At 30.4% G+C, this 18,357-nt stretch overlaps 2 protein-coding genes across 6 annotated transcripts in view; one reads left to right on the forward strand and one right to left on the reverse strand.

Annotated features, from left to right (window-relative positions):
* LOC129912437 (E3 ubiquitin-protein ligase Ubr3) overlaps positions 1–18,357 on the forward strand; it is a 59,275-nt gene that overhangs the window by 32,976 nt on the left and 7,942 nt on the right. The gene's annotated exons all lie outside the window — the stretch shown is intronic.
* On the reverse strand, positions 18–15,907 carry LOC129912439 (uncharacterized). Of its 2 annotated transcripts, XM_055990660.1 has the most exons (7): positions 15,454–15,907; positions 15,054–15,374; positions 1,809–1,950; positions 1,390–1,745; positions 1,111–1,331; positions 656–1,042; positions 18–600 (listed from the first exon to the last, which is right to left on the reverse strand). In XM_055990660.1, exons 1-7 carry the CDS (start codon positions 15,721–15,723, stop codon positions 303–305), a joined length of 1,995 nt encoding a protein of 664 aa, XP_055846635.1. In that variant the 5' UTR covers positions 15,724–15,907; the 3' UTR covers positions 18–302. The 2 variants fall into 2 exon arrangements, with proteins under 2 accessions (XP_055846635.1, XP_055846636.1); XM_055990661.1 differs by lacking the exons at positions 15,054–15,374; positions 15,454–15,907 and adding an exon at positions 4,939–5,960.

Raw genomic sequence — 18,357 nt, forward strand, 5'->3', positions numbered from 1 at the left:
TTCAAAACAAAAAAGTCTTTAATTTAATTTCTTTATTTATTTCAAGTCAGTTTTTTTCTACATAATCTTCAGTTGTTTTCGTTTATTATTTATTTAAATAAATCAAAAATGAATTCATAGTAATTTATTGTTTGACTGTTTTTAAATTATTATAATTTCTTCACATACATACGTAAGTGTGTTTTTTTTTATTTCATTATTGTAGGTAATTAAAAGTACTACTAAGCGTAATAAAAAAAATAAAAATAATAATAAAAATTAAAGTAACATTTCGATTTTTTTCGTTTTCTGTTTTTTTTTGTTTACTTGGTGTCATTATTTGGCAACCGAACATATGGTGTGAAATCATACGTTATTAATTTTGGTGCTATAAAACCACCATAATTATTTCTTCCTTTATGATATAATCCAACACCAGCCAATGGCACTGGTGGATTTGATGTTACTTCTTGAATATCAATAAAAGGCACTGTTGTTTGTGCCGCATCTCTATCCATACTGGTGTGAGTAAATTCAACATATTGATTATGCCTAGAAGTAGGCAGTGATTGAACTAGAGTTCTTGTTGGTACATCGGGATCTTTTAAACTTATTTGTTCTCTAAAATAACAATAAAAGATTAATTTAAGTTCATGGTTGAAATATGGCATCATACCTTCTTTCACCACTGACATCAGTATTATCATTCGACTTCCAAAAACTGCTAGTCTTTGGATTAACCAATTTTCCATTTTCGAAATTATATTCACTGAGACGTGCTTCAAGATTCAAATGGGCTCCGACTACTCGGAATCGTATACCAGTCACTACATGAGAAACATCATCTCCTTCAATATCATCCAAATCAATAGCTCGCTTATCCCATCCAAGAGTATGATAATCGTATCCATTTGATACACCACGATCAAAAATCTGATAATCCTCAACTGGTTTCCAGCTCAAAGTTGATTGATTAACATTGCCACGTGGCAGGAGTTGACCTTCTTGAATTTGAATATGGAACACACGTTTGTGTTTTACAAATCGAAGACCGGTTACAACTCTGTAAAAATTTATAATTAATTAATTAGTGGGAGATTTTTGAACTGGGTATATTTTATAGAAACTCACTTGTTATCATCGATATTTGAGACAGTTTCACGTAGATTAAAATAACGATCAGATTTAATTCCTTGTTCATCGCAAATACAGAAGCAGTAACTGCAATGCCAGAAAATATAACGCCACCAAGAATCAACTTTTGTGGAACCTCGTGAACAGTAATTTTTCAAACCTAATGTTCGACCACTTTCGTATTCGATGTACTCATATCGTCGAGTACTATTTGAAGGCTGTAAAAAAACATACATTTTTATAAAAGCTTTTAAGTAGTAGATACAGAACACTTACAGATGGACAAATCCACATATCCGAATCAACATATCCACAATTCAATAATCTTCCAGAACATCTCTGCTGTTTGGCACAATATAAATTCTTAAAACAACCATAACTCTTTGTTGCTTCATAGAATTGACAATTTTCTCTGCAAGTCTCTTCAGGATTCAAATCGACTTCATTTTCAATATATCCTTGCAGCAGACGTGTGACTTCATCATATGTTTTACCTTTAACATGTTTAATTGGATCATTTTGCCAGACAATACGATCAGCTCGACGCATAACTTCGCGAAGTTTTAGTAATGTACGTTCAGTACGTTTTGCATAATCTTCACGCATTAAATCGGATTCTTGAGTAAAGTTACCTTAAAACAAAATAGATTTTTTATTTTAGATTAAGTTTATGCTAAAGCGATAGGTACATTTACCTTTGCCATAAATTCTTAGTATCATCCATGAGAATTGCATCATTGTGTAACCTTTGAGTTCGGTTAAAGCGATATCAGCATACAAAGAATAAAGGAATTGTTGACAAGATTGTCTAGTTCCACTAAGATGGTTATTGGCATCCTGAAAATAAATTTAAATATTGAGTTATTAATTCGACAGCCCAAAAGAAAAGATAAGAAGAAAACTGAAAACAAGATTCTTAAATGGGTACACATTAGGAGTCTATGATCATCTTGAGTATTTGGATTCGAGTTTGCATTTAAACAATTCCACCAAAACAGTTTCGTACTATTAAGTGTTTTTGGTGCAAAATGAATAGGAATTGATAAAGCAAACCCAGCGCGTAAAATTTTCAAAAAAAAAAGTTAAGCTTCATGTTTGTATAGACATCATTTGAATTTAAAGCAAAGCCATTATGGCTTTGTTCTGCTCAATATTAATACATTCATTCTACGTGACATTCCGTAATGGGAATTATTTTTTTTATCAGATATACATTTTTGTGGATTGACTGAATTGAATAATTTCAGTGAAATATTTACTTAAAAATTGATTTTGTGTTTAGAGTCAATTTTCACATTGCATTTTGCAATTAAATCAATAAGTTAGGAAAATAAATTGAAAATTAAATTTTTCTATATGATAGACGACAACCATTGAATCATTCTTTGATATGAGTTCTTTGACTTCTTTGAATTTGATTTTTATTTAAATCCGTTTTAATCATTCGGATAGTAAAATTTTAAGCCTATAGACTGACAAAACGCTTTAATGAAAAAATTAACATATTGTAGATGTGACTGGCAACTCCAGCTTATATCGTTTTGACGGTTCTAAATTTCATGAATGCTTTCATTATTTATTTAAACACATGGTTTTGTTAATTCAGTTCATGTGTTTGTTTCCAATCTTTAAAATCGAAGAAAAAAAAGTACTTTGTTTGTTATTAATGACGGCATTTCTTTTTCAATGAAAAGAGTTAGCTTTTTATGTTTTCTGTCTTTTCATACACTTTGCATGACTCTTTCCTTCTTTTCATTCGACAACAGCGTGGTTATTTCGTAAAATATAAAAAAAAACTAAGTCAGAAATCGTCTGAATTTTATTTTATTTTCTTGTTTGTCTGCATTTAATTTATTATTATAAAGAAATATGAATGAGAATGAGAACTATCAAATATCGACTTGAGATCTGCGTTACCTATTTAACACCTGTTGTCTTGATGACTAATGAGTTGAAACCAATTGGCTTTGGTATTGTTTTGCTACATACCTTTGTGCTAAGTAATTAATTTTGTTGGTAATTGAGCTAGAAAATTATGCATGTAGTCAATTTTAGATCTTGATAATTTCATGTATGTATAATTAAATTTGTCAATGGAGGAATGTGTCGTAAAAAACTGTTTTGGAACTGAATGAAATTGTAAACAAATTGAATTTTGTGAAAATAAAGTATATATTGCAACAAAAAGAATTCATTCGCAGTGAAAACCTATTACGCAATTCATGGATTGAAGTATTACTGAATCCGAAAGTAAAATAGAAATATATCATGATTTTCTACGATATCTTTGTTTCCATTTCAAGCATTTAGTAAACACTTTAAATTCCAACAAAGTTTAATCAGACGAAAATAACAATTAGACTTTTGCTAAGCTATTATTGAATCTTTTTAAAGCATAATTTGGAAAACAATTGGGAATAGAAAAAATTATTCAGTTGAAAAAAAAATCGAAAAAAAGAACACAATCAGTTTTAAAACAAGTCAAAGTTTAAGTGACCTCAAATTCATTAAAGTAGTACTGCAGCAATACTGCAAAATTAAATTCGACTTTTTAGAACAAGCAAGAATAAACTCTTAATTTAGCCAATAATAACATTGTTTAATTTATGAAGAAAATTAATTAAGATACACCAATGTTATCGATTACTAAATTATTTTTGAGGTAATATAAACATGCCAACAACGTGGCTATTCTCACTATAACATAATTATAAAAAAAACATTCTGACTTAGATTCTTTTTGCTTTAAGTGGTTAACACTTAGAACCCCAGAGCAAAGAATTGAACAATATTTCCTTCTGAGCTCAGTCATTTGAATGCATATAAGCAAGCTTCTAGGTGCATATTCTGGTACTTCCAGGTTCCTATTCACACCGGTTAAAATTTTTTCATCATCTTCCTTCTAATTCTTAAGAGATTATTTAAAAAGTATAAATAAATTCTTGACTTTAATATTGCATATTCATTTTAACTCACAAATTTATTCCCCCCTTAAGAAGTCACAAAATTTTGGGACTTTTACTTAAAAAGGATAATTATTGGATGAATCTTTTACAATAAGATGCGCCATAACTATTTTCACTTCCTATTTAAATTGTGACCTCTAAAGGAAATCACACGTAGGAAAAAAGTAATGACCCGGAAAACGACTTCCTTGATGTTAATAAACTCTAGATATCAGAGATAGTTAGTCTTCAAAATGACCGAAGTTAGCCGATATGCTTCTTTTGTTTATTAAAAAATGCATGGAGAAAGTTCTTCTAATATTAAAAAAACAAAAAGTAAAACTTAGTAAGCATCTATTCTAAATTAAACTTATCAAATTTGATGATTTAACTCGGGTTTAATTATAATCCTACACTGAAAAAACTGGATCTAAGTTATTTTTTTTTTATCTACCATTATTTAAGTTGACAATCTCAATAATTTCATGTTAAAAAAAATATCAACAACTTTAATCTTTGAAGTTCAATCTTTTGTAATACTCATTTCAATACAACTTAATAATTGCGTTGAATTTCAAAATATAAATGTTTCACATTACTGATAAGCAGCTTCCACCATGCCATGTCTACTCTCGTGTGACATTCAACAAAGCAGAATATCAAAGTAGCATGATATAATACCAAACTTTATCGCAATTTAAAACCTCACTCTTAAACACAGTTGAATAAGTTTGTTATAAAAACAAATCTATTCCGTGCAATAGATACAAAAAACTGCAATCATATGAAAAAATAATTGTTCATTTGTGCAACAAAATTATAGACCCCTGTAAATTACAAAAAAAAAATACAACAACAAAATAAAAACAAAAAAACTAACCAATAAAGCTCGATAGTACGTCGCTTGTTTAACCATAATCAATTCAATTTGTTTAAATATCTTTTCCATTGAGAAAGTACTATCATTCCTCAGTACATTATCACACAAATCCAAGGCCGCCTGTTCATTATATTCCCCATCAATTGGATTCGTATTTAAAAACACCCGGAATGCCTCAAATATACTATTCACATACATTAAATCCGACTTCAACATTATCCATTCAGAATGTTGAACAATTTCATACCGACTCTCATCGAATAGTCGTTGCAAATTGTCTCGAGCAAAACTTCGATGTGTATCGTAGACTTTTTTCAGCTGTGCCTCCCGGGTTATCCGAGGCTTTGTAATGTATTTCCAGAGAGCCTTCTCTATCGAAACATATTCCGCATGTGACGTATCTACTTCTAGAGCCGCCACATTTCGTTTAGCTTCAACACCAACAAAGGTGGTTATTGAGAGTAATACAATGGGAACGACGAAGAGGAAGAGGTACAATGACGACATCACCTCTACTGACATCGATATTGTGCTTCGTTGTAGAAGCATTTTTTATTTTTATTTATTTTTTTGTCAATGGATTTGCTGCTGTCGGGGCATTAATTCAATTTAAGCAAAAACACTGATATCGTTTGTTTTGTTGTTGTTGTTTGTTATTTTTTTTAAATTTATTTCAAAAGTGGTCGTTTTGACGACGACCTTTGTTGGAAATGCGATAATTTTCGTAAAATTTTTTTATTCTTGTGTTACACTTCACAAAGGCTTCAAATATAATTCTTATTTTACATAATCTTTTTAAATTATATAAAATTAATTCAATATAATCTTTTTTAAACAAAGCACGATTATTCTATGTTTTTTATTTGCACAACAGCAAAAAGAGCAATATGCTGCTACACTTTGGTAGTTTATTTATTTTTTTCTTTCTTTCTTTAAATGAATATTAATTTTTGCACAGATTGCTTGCTACCGTCCCGTTCGGTTCGACCACTGCCATTCGATTCATTAGTTAGTATGTACAGCAATATAATGGGGTTGTGTGGTTTTTGGTATTCAGAATATAAGAAGCACAGAAGCCAGTCAGAAAACTCGAAAGAGTGTACATGTTCACCTCTAATTTGTGTGTTGAGTTTTCGCTCTCCTCTTTCTATTTTTTTTTTTTTTTTATACTTTTGTATTGAGTTTAGTTTGTTGACGAACGAATAAGAGATGGAATAAAAAATTTAATAAATAAATAAAAAAACAACAACTATACAAAAGATTTCGCAAAATAAAGAAGAGTATTGAATGCTTTTTTAGAACTACAGAGAGAGAACTTGTTAGTTTAATACTCTTTAAACTGTGTTTTATAGGAACAGGGTGTTTGTGATGGGATACTTTTTTTGATGGCTTTTTTTTATTATCTGTAGATTATGGGAAACCTAAACCGAGGGTAAATGTGTTTGCATGCTCATCTGTTCCATCATAACTTCTAAACTATCATATATATTATTACGGTTGTCGAACACCCTTTACCGGGACTTACACCGAACAGATTTTAATAAATTATATCTTAAAAAAAGGCGAATTTCTGCCGCCAGAATCTGGCAAAATATAAATATTTAAATGTTTATAATTTTTAAGAAATCTTAATTTGTTTAAAAAATAATATTCCAGCCAAAATGAATTTTAAAATGACTTTTTACCACTTTCCAATGAATTTGGAAATGTTTGACATGGCGTGTTCCTGTTCACATTAGGGGTGTTCGTATATCATTAGTTCGTATCATCAGGGGCGTTCATTAGGCGAGTAAATTCTCCGATTTGCTTAAAAATTCTGATGGTTAACATTTTAAGCATTATTATACAAACAAATTGCAGATAAGTTTGGACAAAAATATGAAACCTGTCAAATTTTAGAAGTGGGGATGAAATCCTCTCAGAGAAAGAAAAAATTGTGCAAAAGTACGCAAACTCTTTTAGGACAAAATTATCATTTATTAAAAGAAAAAAAGAAGGCACTAGCTTTTGAAAGATTTCAGACTTTTGTCCGAAGAAATTTTTGGGCAGAAATTTGCAAGAGGGGCTCTCTTTTTTGTAAAAAAAAAACTACACAGTTTCAGTCTAATCAAACAGGAATTGGGTTAAAAAAGTTGAAAAAAGGAGAATTATTTCTGTTTTAGGCAGTACCTAAACAGCCCTGTTACATGTAACATTAGTTATACATTTTTCTTTCATTTTTGGCACACAAATTGAAAATGCCAACTTTTGAGGTTCTGGGTAGTCAAATCCGTAAAAAAAATATCACTCAAAAGTTTTATTTTGTATTTAAGTGCCTTATATCATGTTTTCACTAAAATCCAAATAAGATATTTTCGTAAACTATTTCATTTTGAATGTCAAATGGTTAATGGTAAATTGCTAATCCTCATCGAGGTAAAATGGATCGAAAGATTAATTTGAAATTAAAGGCCCCAACCCATAGAATCCGTTCCACCCGTTGTGTCAATTAATCCGTTGAAATTGAAGGATGGGACAGAAAGGGGTGACCCAAAGAAAACGTTGCATGACGGATTGCTTTTTGACAGCTCACTTTAAATTCCAAGGTGTGTTCGATATTTTCTCGATGAATGTGCACTAAGGAAGTTCTGATGCAAGAAATTGTTAACTATTATCGTTGTTCTTTTTTTTTAATAAAATACGCTACTAGACTTTATGTATGTACTTGCTCTTCAGTTAAAAACAATTTTTAATAACACATTATCATTTGTAGATATGACTTTGGCATAGTAAAATTGAACTCTACAACAGAATTTTAGTATTTAATTGATATCGTCGGTGAAACCAGAAAAGTGTGTAACTCCAAATTTTCTGAAAATTAGATTTGAATGCCATCTGTTAGACAAACCTAATATCTACCGTTCCTTAAACTCAGAATCCCCTTAAAGTTCATAGTTTTTATTTTATTAGCAAATTAGAAAATAAAAACTCATACAAATGCCTTCAAAACGATTTTGTTTTTTAGCTCTCCTATAAAATTTGCTAAAATGGAGTTACACACTTTTCTGGTTTCACCGACGATATAATTTATTAGATATATCATTAAATGTTACTTTTATTACATTTTCTTCACAAATAAACAACTAAAGTTCACAATTCATAAAATCAGAAAAGAAAAGAACACAGTTCTTAGTTCTGAAATTCCCCGGTGTGCACTCCGAAACAGAAAATCGAACTGATCTATTGTTGACAACCAATGTCAAAGGATACGACAGATGAAAAAGTAGAAAGTTGGGCTATTTCTTCCGTCGAATTCGTCAAATACAAATAATTGATTTATTTTATTCATTTATCACATAATACGATATTTTGATAGGAATAATTATATTCCACATAGTGTAGTTCCGATAACCAATGAAAGATACAAAATATTTTGCTTATTTTTTACTTTGGTGTACTTAGCGTAGTTCCTTCAACATCAAGTGCGGTCCTACCTTTATTTTAATTATTCTTTCAGATCATTGAACACTTCTACATAAGATGTTTCCAAAATGATTGGAAAGTGGAAGTGTTCATCGCTTTTGACAGGATCTTTGGAATAAGTTCAGTGGGGAACTTCCAACGATTGTCAGTATAAGAAAATAGTCAAAAGAAAACAGAAAAAAAAGAAAAAAAAAATGTACAGCTATAGCTGGGATGGTGAAGACATAAACAAACAAAAGGAGGCGCGAATTGTGATAGAGTTTTGTGAATTTAGTTCGTGTTTTCCAAAATAAATATGTAAAATTAATTAATTTTTTTTAATTAATCGGAAATAAAAACTTTAAATTTGAAAACAATCGCGAAATATAAAAGTTTTTGTGGTTAAATGATTTCGAACACACAGTGTTTGTTGTAAGTGTGTGTGACAATATGTTTTTTGTTTACATTTTCCCTGCCGAGATATGTCAAATTAGAAAAGGAAAAGACAAAGATAGTTTTTGGAATTTCCCTTTATGAAAAAAAAACACCGCCAGAAACAAAACAATAACAAACGTTTAATGGCGTTTTTAATTGGCAATCCGGAATTGTTCTTCGATTCAGAATCCCAATTGAACAGTTTTTTTTTATTCCGAAGAATCTGAAGTTTAACATGTGCCACATATATGTGTAATCGCACCAAACTTCATTTGTTTTTGTGCTGCAAACATTTTGTACTGCTAACATTTAAATCTATGAATGTGTGAGTGATTCTGCTTCTGATTCTGTTTTTAAAACCAGAAGAGAAATTCTGTTTTTTTCAGAATCAGAACTGTCAGTTTTGATTTTTGGTTTTTTGTGAAATTTTTTGAATCCAAAATGGATGCCATGCTATGGTTTTTGTTTTTTTTTTTGTGAAAAAATTTGTTTGCATCCATCATGGATGTAATGGCCTTCCACTGCGGAGTTAATATTAAAAAAACAAAAGCAACTTTTCTGACAGACAGCTGCCAAAGTTTATGTACAGTCGTGCCAAATATTTGCATGGATTTCAAAAATCAACATAGATAAACAAAAAAACACACCTATGGTTTTTTTTCAAGATTTTTTGTAAGTAGGTACATATATGTATGAACATATTCCGTAGGAACATTTCATCTTCCATTTGCCAGGAAAAGTCTGGGAAGTGTACCTTTGTATGTACATATATAGTATATACATAATGTACATAAGAAAAAGGCCGTAATATTTGAAGGCTCCAGGGGAAAAACAGCACAAGTCCGTTCCAACTCATTTCGAGAAAAATGCATTTTTAAATTTTGTTCTCCATACAACTTAGTACTTAAAGCACACAATTTATTTATTTTTTCAGCAAGGCTTAAATTTGTTTTATAAAAGTAAGGATGCCATCAGATAGTGGTCAGTAAATACTACAAAGACCTCATCATTCGTTTATTTTTGACAAAAAGTGGACATGTGCCGTTTTTTCCCTGGACCCTTCATTTGCTCTTTGCGTGCTATAGGGGCGTAAGTGTTGCACCCCTATTACGATTGTCAACTATCAATTCTTTGCCCCTGGGTAAAAAGGACTTACATAAATGATAGTTTACCAGAAAATCCGATTGAAGTTGAAAATCGATGAATTTTTGAGCATTGATCCTCTTATTTTTATAAGAAAGAGTTACTCTAAATTTATGTTTTTGATTCTCTTTTCATCAAAACCCGAAAGTGCAATTTTGTGACTTAACCTCTTTGTAGCCGAAAGCAAAGAATTTATAGTTGTTAAAAAAAAATTCGATCTCTTATTTGCTTTGAAAAAAATTTGAAAACGAAGAATGATGCTAACCGTGAAATGTAACTGAAAAGATCCATTAAAAAAATGACCAGTTTTCCCCCATTTCGATTTTAAAACATCAAATTTCAGTATTTATCAACTATCAATTGATAGTTGACAATCGTAATAGGGGTGTTAGGTCCGTTAAGGTACTTCCTAGGCTAAAATATGATAAGTGGCTATTAGAAATGAAAAACAATTAAATCACGTAGGTAGATACGAATTTTAAAATTTCCACTTTTGAATAGCGATAAAAATTTAATGGAGTGTGAATTAAATGGGTCTAAGATAATTTTTGGAAAAGCCCAATACAACAGCAAAGAAAAATCGTCAAAGGAAAAATTGTCGGATGTAAGAATCAGACAGAAACCTTACGTTCAACAATTTTTTTATTGACGATTTAAGGTGGTGAATGCATGATTCAACATCGGTTCAAGTTCTTCAAATTGACCAAGTTTGAGATATTAGTTGCGGCAACCTGTTTGAAATAGAGTTAATTATAAAATGTATGTACAACTTAGGGAACCTAGAAGCCGTGTTTTATTGGTAACTCAGTACTTAGCTCAGTAAAATTTAAGACGGTAAACAACAAAAAATGATTGCTAAGGATAAAAAAAAGTTTTTTATTTGTTGGTTTATTTTTTTCTTAACATATACATTTTTTACCCTTCAACAATAAAGGATTATAAAAAATAACTAAAAGTAATCGTTTTTTGTTATTTAGAGCATAAAATGTTTACTCAGTAAAATACTGAGTACCAATAAAACACGGCTAGAATTGCTAAATTTAATGTGCCATATTCATAGCTGTTTAACTTAAACTGGGGCTAATCCAATGTATTTTAAATGGGATAAACACGAGTTTTTTAGTAATTCTCGACTTTTTAAAAAACACACTCTGCATTTACATTTGTACCTACCTACCTATACTTTCTTTTTATTTAAGCATGCGAGAAGTCTCGCACGGGTAAGCTAGTTTATCGTAATTCAACAAATGAGGTATCGTTAGAAGTGTCTTACACGCCCCCAAGTTATAGGATATGAAACGTTTCATTAAATTGAATATTGTTTCATATATAGATACAAAAACCATGTTCTTGGTTTTTTTTTTTAAATGTAAAGCAGACCTGCAAATAGTTTATCGCGACCAAGCTACTTTTAAATCTAAAAATGCTTTAAAAATTGTAAAGAAGAAAGTATTTTCATCTGCAATTGTTATGCGATGTTTTTTTTTTTATGTTTTGGTAAGTCGTACAGCAAATTTACCATATTTTTTCGATTATCTTGTTTTTAATTGGATTTAATTCAAATCTCAAGCTGCTTCATTGGAAGTATTGATTTTTATGTTTTTCAATTAACCATGGTCCCTATAAGAAGAAAACTCAGAATCAGTAATGTGAATGACCTCTTAATTATCAATTTGAGGGAACACACAAATGGCATCTAATCAAAGGTCACGCATGTACTCGTATGTACATCTTATTATATGCTTCTAGCTACATCATTCAAATCTAATGAGGGCACACTCGTGTCTGCAGTAATTTTATCTTCCCAATTTCCTTGACCGCAATTAAACAAACAAAAAAAAAAGAATGAAGCAAAAACAAAATAAATAAAAGCAGTCTCTTATTTGAGAATATTTTTCTTTTCACCATGTGTATGCCATGTGGCAACTCTAAACTATTGTATATCCTCTCTACTTATGTTTTTGTTTCTGACTTTTGAAGTGCATCAACATTGCATGCGCATTGCATGCTTCCATTGTTGTTTTTTTTTTGTTGGTTCGTTTGTTTGAACATATGAAAAAAAAGGTGAAGTAGGAAAAACCTTTCTCAATTTTATTCCCACCTGCTGATTCTTATCGATGAACAATGAACCATGTATTTTTTATTTTGTCTTTCAAAAAAAGGTTAAAAAAAAACATATGATTTTGTTGTTCTAGTAGACGTTCATAGATTCATTTATTTCAGAGAGCAATGACGTTTTAATAGGTTTTATATCGAATGAAAATAAAATTGTTACACATGTTCAAGAGCGTTGCAGCTAGAGATGATGTTGAAAAAGTTTACATAAAAAAAAGAGAGTTTACTAAACGCAATAAAAAAGGGGAAATCAGAATTCAGAGAGTGGGATTCTGTGTACGCAATAAAAAGAAAATCTCATCATTTTTTTTATGAGTTTCGACCAATTATTCTTATTCCATCTCTTTTCAACTTTTAGAAAAGTTGTCACATCTCTTTTGCTTTTTGATTCAAGAATCATGTGTGCTTCAGCCTTCAGGCATGTGTTGCCAGGGTGAAATACAATGAACCTAGGCCCTAATTTTTGCAAGTGGGTTTGATTTGAAAAGGGTAGAGAAAAAATATAGTTTCAAGAACCTTCAAAATAAAAAAATTACATGAAATTGAACGTTTCATTTAAGATTATAGTTTCTGAGAAGTAAATCGTACTATCTTTTATATTTGGCTTGAAACTCTGGAATTTACTAATACAAATTTGTATATTGTATAAATTCCACCTACTGTTTGAAACTACATGACAAGAAATTCTTTCTGAAAAGAAAACAAAAATGAACCTTTCTTGGACATAAACAGATTAAATACGCAAACGTCATTACCTATCGTGCCACAATACCTACAGAAGTTAAAAAAAAAAAACAATTTGAATAGACTTATTCTTTAGATTGCAATATACGTATGATATTAACAATGGTTCAAAATTTCAAGTTTCGAAATCGATTTAGTGCATCTGGCATAAATCCAAAATTATCATTCTCATGCCTTCCGTGGCACTTATAAAAGTAAAAAAATGCTTAGCAGAAGTTAAATACAAATTTTTCGTTAATTTATTTCTATTTTAGTGAGTATTACTAACGTTTACCTGATTACCGAAGATTACATTGAAATCATAGCAAGTGTTACTCAAATTATCTGGAATTGCTAGAGAGCAAAAACAAATTTTTGTGAATTTAACCTTCGATTTACGAATGTTTTTTATTATATAGCTTTAGCGTGACTACTTCCTTTACAAATAATTTGGTACGAGTCAGAAATTTTGTGGTACTTAGGGCGTAAATTAACTTAAATACTTTATTTTTATAATAATTTTTAATTTCCCAATAGTTAAGTTGATCCTAGGGAGTCAAGTGAAAAGGGAGACTAAATAAAAATAGCCATTTTTGTAATTAACACATTGATATTTATAAATTTCCTTAATAAATGTCATAAATGCAAAAAAAATTTTTTTTAACTCAGTCCTTAGAATCAAGTTAAGTAAACAATAACGTCAAGTACAACGTAAAAATATGTTGCTCTGTACTCGTATTTCGTTCTGATTCTATTCGATTCTATCCAAAAGTGTTTCCTGTAAAATTTCGAAATGCAAAAATAGTACTTTATACTTCCTTCAAATGCGACTTCCTTTTTTTCGAGATAAGATTTGTCAAATTCAAAAACAATTTATATAGATTGACAGAAAACAGATGTGCGAGAATCGCTTTTCTTCCACTCTCCATTGTTATCTCCAGTTCGATTTTTTTTACGAATCTTAAACTTCCACTTTAGTATTTATATCGAGAGTAAAAATGAAACACTGTCAGCAGCATTGGCGAGATAAAGTTTATCAGCGATAAGAGCTTAAGCAAATATACGGGCAAGAATGTTAATATGAATTATGATGACAGTATATATAAGTTACCACAGATCGCTTTCAATTTGAATTGCTATGAATTTGCACTCGAAGCAATTTAGCTGAATGGCTTGCAAAAAGAACAGCAACTTCTTGAGCATTATGAGCATATAGCCTTAACCAGCATTAGTTGATACATATGAAGCGTAATCTGAGTATCAAAAACAAACAAACAAACTATTAAAATGAGTATCTTTTTCATTGATGGTTTTTTATTAGCTCTGTTTTTGGATGTTACAAATAATAGGTTATGTTTCTTTCAGTAGAAGCAGTCGTTGTTTTATTTTTCTAGGGAGTTTTTTTTGTAGCAAGTGAAAATCTTTAAATCTGACCATCAAGTGTAACGAAAACAGATCCACATTAAAAAATCGCACCTCACTTAACTCCATTTAAGTGGTGAGTTCAACATTTTGTTTATAATTTTTTCTCAAGAAGATAAAATTCTTAATCAAGAAAGCTATGACGAATACTCGTCTTCTCTGCCAGGTCATTGTTTATATTATGTAAAGTTTATTGCTATTTGAAAAAAAAAACAACTACTTCTTCCGTTCATTGTCATTGTCACCCATTATCGTTTGTTATTATTCATTGTTTGCCCGACTAACGGTATTTTAATTTATAATAATATGCGCTTATTTGATATTTTCCACTTAAGATTTGAATATCCAACAAGAGTCATATTAAAACCTTTATCATTATATCTATACAACGTTTTTGTTTTTAGTAGAAGTCGACAAGTGGTAAATGATCATAAAAAAAAGTGACTCATTCAATTTAAAAATGAATTCGCCAAACGATTCTTAACTTTCCCTCCACCAAAACAAACTTTGAACAGAACACAGACTTTCTGTGGAAGGTATAAAACGCAAACTCTTCTTTAAATATTGACCACTCATGCGTGGAATAAATAAATAAGTAAATAACAAAAAAAAAAAAAAAGAGTCATAACAAAGAAAACCGGAAAACCAGTAACTAACAAGTTGTAATGTTGTCAGTCTGTCGTTAATTTCTGACTTTTTTTAAATGACGTCATTTAAAAAGAGAGATATAATCATTAACTTGAGACCAGACTTGATTAAAATAACAATGAGAACTATACTTAAAAAAAAAAAAACTGGAAAAAAAGTATACTAGTTTAACTCGCTATTATTTATACCTCCAATATCTCAGCAAACATTTCCAACACACTTTTCGATGGGGTTCTACTCTCGGCCTCGTTTCCAATGAATATCAAATGCAATTGCTCCAACAAATTATTTACAGCATAAGCATTTGGCGAAACAGACCATTCAGCAAATGTCACCAGTGTAGTCTGTTCCAATTTATCCTGATTGGCTTCATAGCGTTGCATTTGATTGTAGCGTGTTGCAATTCGATTCATAATGTCGTCGATTTCGTGCATTTGCAACTCCAAGCGTGTGTTCACTTTAGTGAAACTATTTATAGATTCAATCGCCCATTCTATGTTGTTAGCGTACTATTATGGGATATATAAAAAGATTAATTTCAGTTTTACATTATTTGTGTTTCAAAAAAAAAAAAAACATTCTTCCCACCCTGCTTTCAGATAGATCGATTTTTCTAGCCAGTTCCTTCATTCGGCGAAGGACTTTCTTTTGTTTCTCCCGAATAATTGGCAATTCAACACTTTCACCAAAACTTGTCTGTTGAACGAAATCCCATGTTTTGAGAATGCCCGTTGCTACTTCTTTGGTCACATGAATGACATCGATTACGTCTTCGATTAAGGCATTAGCATGTGGAATGTGACCGGCACAAATGAAAAGTAACAAAGTTACTATTGTGAAAAACTTATTTAATTTCATTTTTGTTGATAATTTGTTGGATAATTTAAATTTAATGGCAATGGCACTGGGGTCTGATGATCCCGTTGTGTTTTATTTTTAAAACTATATTTTTTGTTATTTCACTTCATTCTTTTTCGTGCACAGCAGACAACTTAACTGAACAAAGTAGAGATTGGAAGAGATTTTTGTTGTCTGTCGAGTGAGAGTTAATACACAAATGTGGATGGCAAAGCAGACAGACAAAGTAGGCAGCTGGTTTTCTTTGGCTGACTATGATTGCATTTTATTCAGGAGCGCATTCAAAAAATATTGTCGCCCAATGAGCTTTGGCTTATTATTATTATATTTTACTTACTCTATAGCATAGGGCAAGTATTGGTTTCGTGTCGAAAAAAAATTTGAGGTTAATCAAAATGACCATTACGATGATGGAAGAGTACGAAAAAGTGGGTCCCTCGGTGCGTCTATGCGTCCATCTATACACATTTCCACAGACTAAACGGGTGGACGGATTTTTTTCAAATTTGGTACAGATGATTTTTATAGAATTCTGAAAGTTGTTTTTTTTTTTTATATCTCGCTTAGAAAATGTACCTCCCATACAAATTTTTCAAGTTATAGGTAATTACTCGAAAACGGCTCTAACGATTTTGATTACCTAAACTTTGCAGCCGTAACATTCATAGCAATTGCAATAAAACTGTTTTTTTTTTTTTTTTAATTTTTCTCAAAAAAGTCATTTAACAAAATTTTGTCACTTCCTCAACATCAAAATTTCTTTAAAATGTATATAGAGCCAGCTCTTAAAATATACAAGTAAACCAACATAAAAGTCCTTTGAACTGGTAGAGCAAGTACGTGTGACCCAGTCGTGTATTTTATATTAAATAGAATGAATATTTTACTGCTATGATATAAAAAAATATCAAATAGATCGACTACTTTCAATCGACCCTTCCAATAAATGTGGTACTGCAATATTTCCGAATCGAAGCATAGCAAAACCTTCGAAAGTTGGAATATTTTGTTTACCTGCCTAAGGTCTCTTTTTTAAAACGGCCACAATATGTTCCGTAGAAGCAATGTGTGTACCTATTTGATTGCACATTAGGGTGTGTCAAAATGCAAAAGTATGGAATTTTCAAATGTAATAGCTTTTAAAAGTTGCATTGCTTATCTAAATTAAATCCTGCGTTTACAATTTTCGTTTTAATCAATATCTTTGGCTCGCTCAAAATATAGGAAGAAATTTGGATTTTTAGAGGTTTTTGAAACATAGGTTTGGATACAAAAAAAAATATATTAAATATTTTTAGGCTTTCACGTGAAAGATAATTGCAAGAAAAAACTTTTAAGCTTATATTTGTTGGAATTGGAAAACACTTAATAAAGAAGCTGCGAAATAATAAGTGAATAAAAAAAATCATTTTTTCATATAAAATCGTTTTTTTCTTAACAACTTCAACCGATTTGAGCGAGCCAAAGACGAACGATATTATAAATTTTTTTTACACATTATTAAATCTCAGACCCTTATACAACTTTTGACCACTATTACATTTGAAAATTAGAGTACTTTTTTTTTCCATATAAAAGTGACACACCCTATTGCACATGCACATCTTGGATGCTGGTAGGTAATAAAAGTTTCTAAAAATGTTTAGTTGACCTCAGATGATAGTCACCAAGAGGTAAAATTTAAATTAAAACATATTGAGTTTTTTTTTTTTAGAATAATGTGTAATTGTCCAAATTATAGTTCGTCATCATAGAGTTTTTGATAAAAAAAAAATCACTTTGTCAGCGTTCCGCTAATTTTGATGGCCTGTATATCCAATGTAATCCATTCAGTAACGCTAGTCCGCTCCTGATCTGAATTTTATAAATACACAAAACACAAGCAAAACTATTATTACTCTGCTTCAATACAATAACAATTTTGTTACTTTTCTGATTCTCTGTTCGATTACTACCATTACTAGTTGTTCTTTTGTGTTTCAGTTGGCAGAGTTTTTAATACGTTATAAGCGCATATGTGTTCAATCTTCAATATAAAGGCACTTCAAAGAGAAGTGTTAAAATGCGAATAATCTAGTTATGTTGGCATGAGAATGAGAATAAAGTTTAAAATAAAATGATGAATTGAGTTAAAAATTAAGAGACTGATCGTTAAAGCATTTCTTGAATTAAGAAATCAGAAATCAGAAATCAGATGTCAGAGTCAGTTTTATATAGTCAGAACAGAGAGCACTTATGTATGTAGAAATCTCAGCATATAAAGAAGAAACAAAATGAGAATATATTATTATTTAATAAACAATACATTGGTTATTGTATGAACGAGAAACGATAAGAGGGCAAACTCTAGAGTTAAATAAAAAAAATATTATACTGAGTATTATTCGAATCGAAGAGATTTAAAATGATAATGGTTTATATATGTTTGCAGACAAAATATGTTTGGGGGAATTCCCGAATAAAGACACTGATAGTATTGCCAACGTTTCGCAATTATTCTTTTTCTTTTGATATGCTTAGAAAAAAAAAGAAATGATCAATTTATTATCATTAACACTAATATAATTCAAATTCGGGCCAATTGTTAAAAAACTCGAAGAGGCCAATTTTCGTTGAACAAAATCTTCAAGGGCA

The sequence above is a fragment of the Episyrphus balteatus genome, chromosome 2, assembly GCF_945859705.1.
Source record: "Episyrphus balteatus chromosome 2, idEpiBalt1.1, whole genome shotgun sequence".
Classification (NCBI taxonomy): Eukaryota; Metazoa; Arthropoda; class Insecta; order Diptera; family Syrphidae; genus Episyrphus; species Episyrphus balteatus.

Excerpts from the sequence above, each read along its gene's own strand:
- LOC129912439 (XM_055990660.1), bottom strand. The coding sequence starts at position 15,723 with ATGAAATTAAATAAGTTTTTCACAATAGTAACTTTGTTACTTTTCATT. Across the intron at positions 1,043-1,110 it reads TCAAATATCGATGATAACAA|AGTTGTAACCGGTCTTCGAT; the intron begins GTGAGTTTCTAT and ends AAATTTTTACAG. Across the intron at positions 601-655 it reads GATGTCAGTGGTGAAAGAAG|AGAACAAATAAGTTTAAAAG; the intron begins GTATGATGCCAT and ends TTGTTATTTTAG.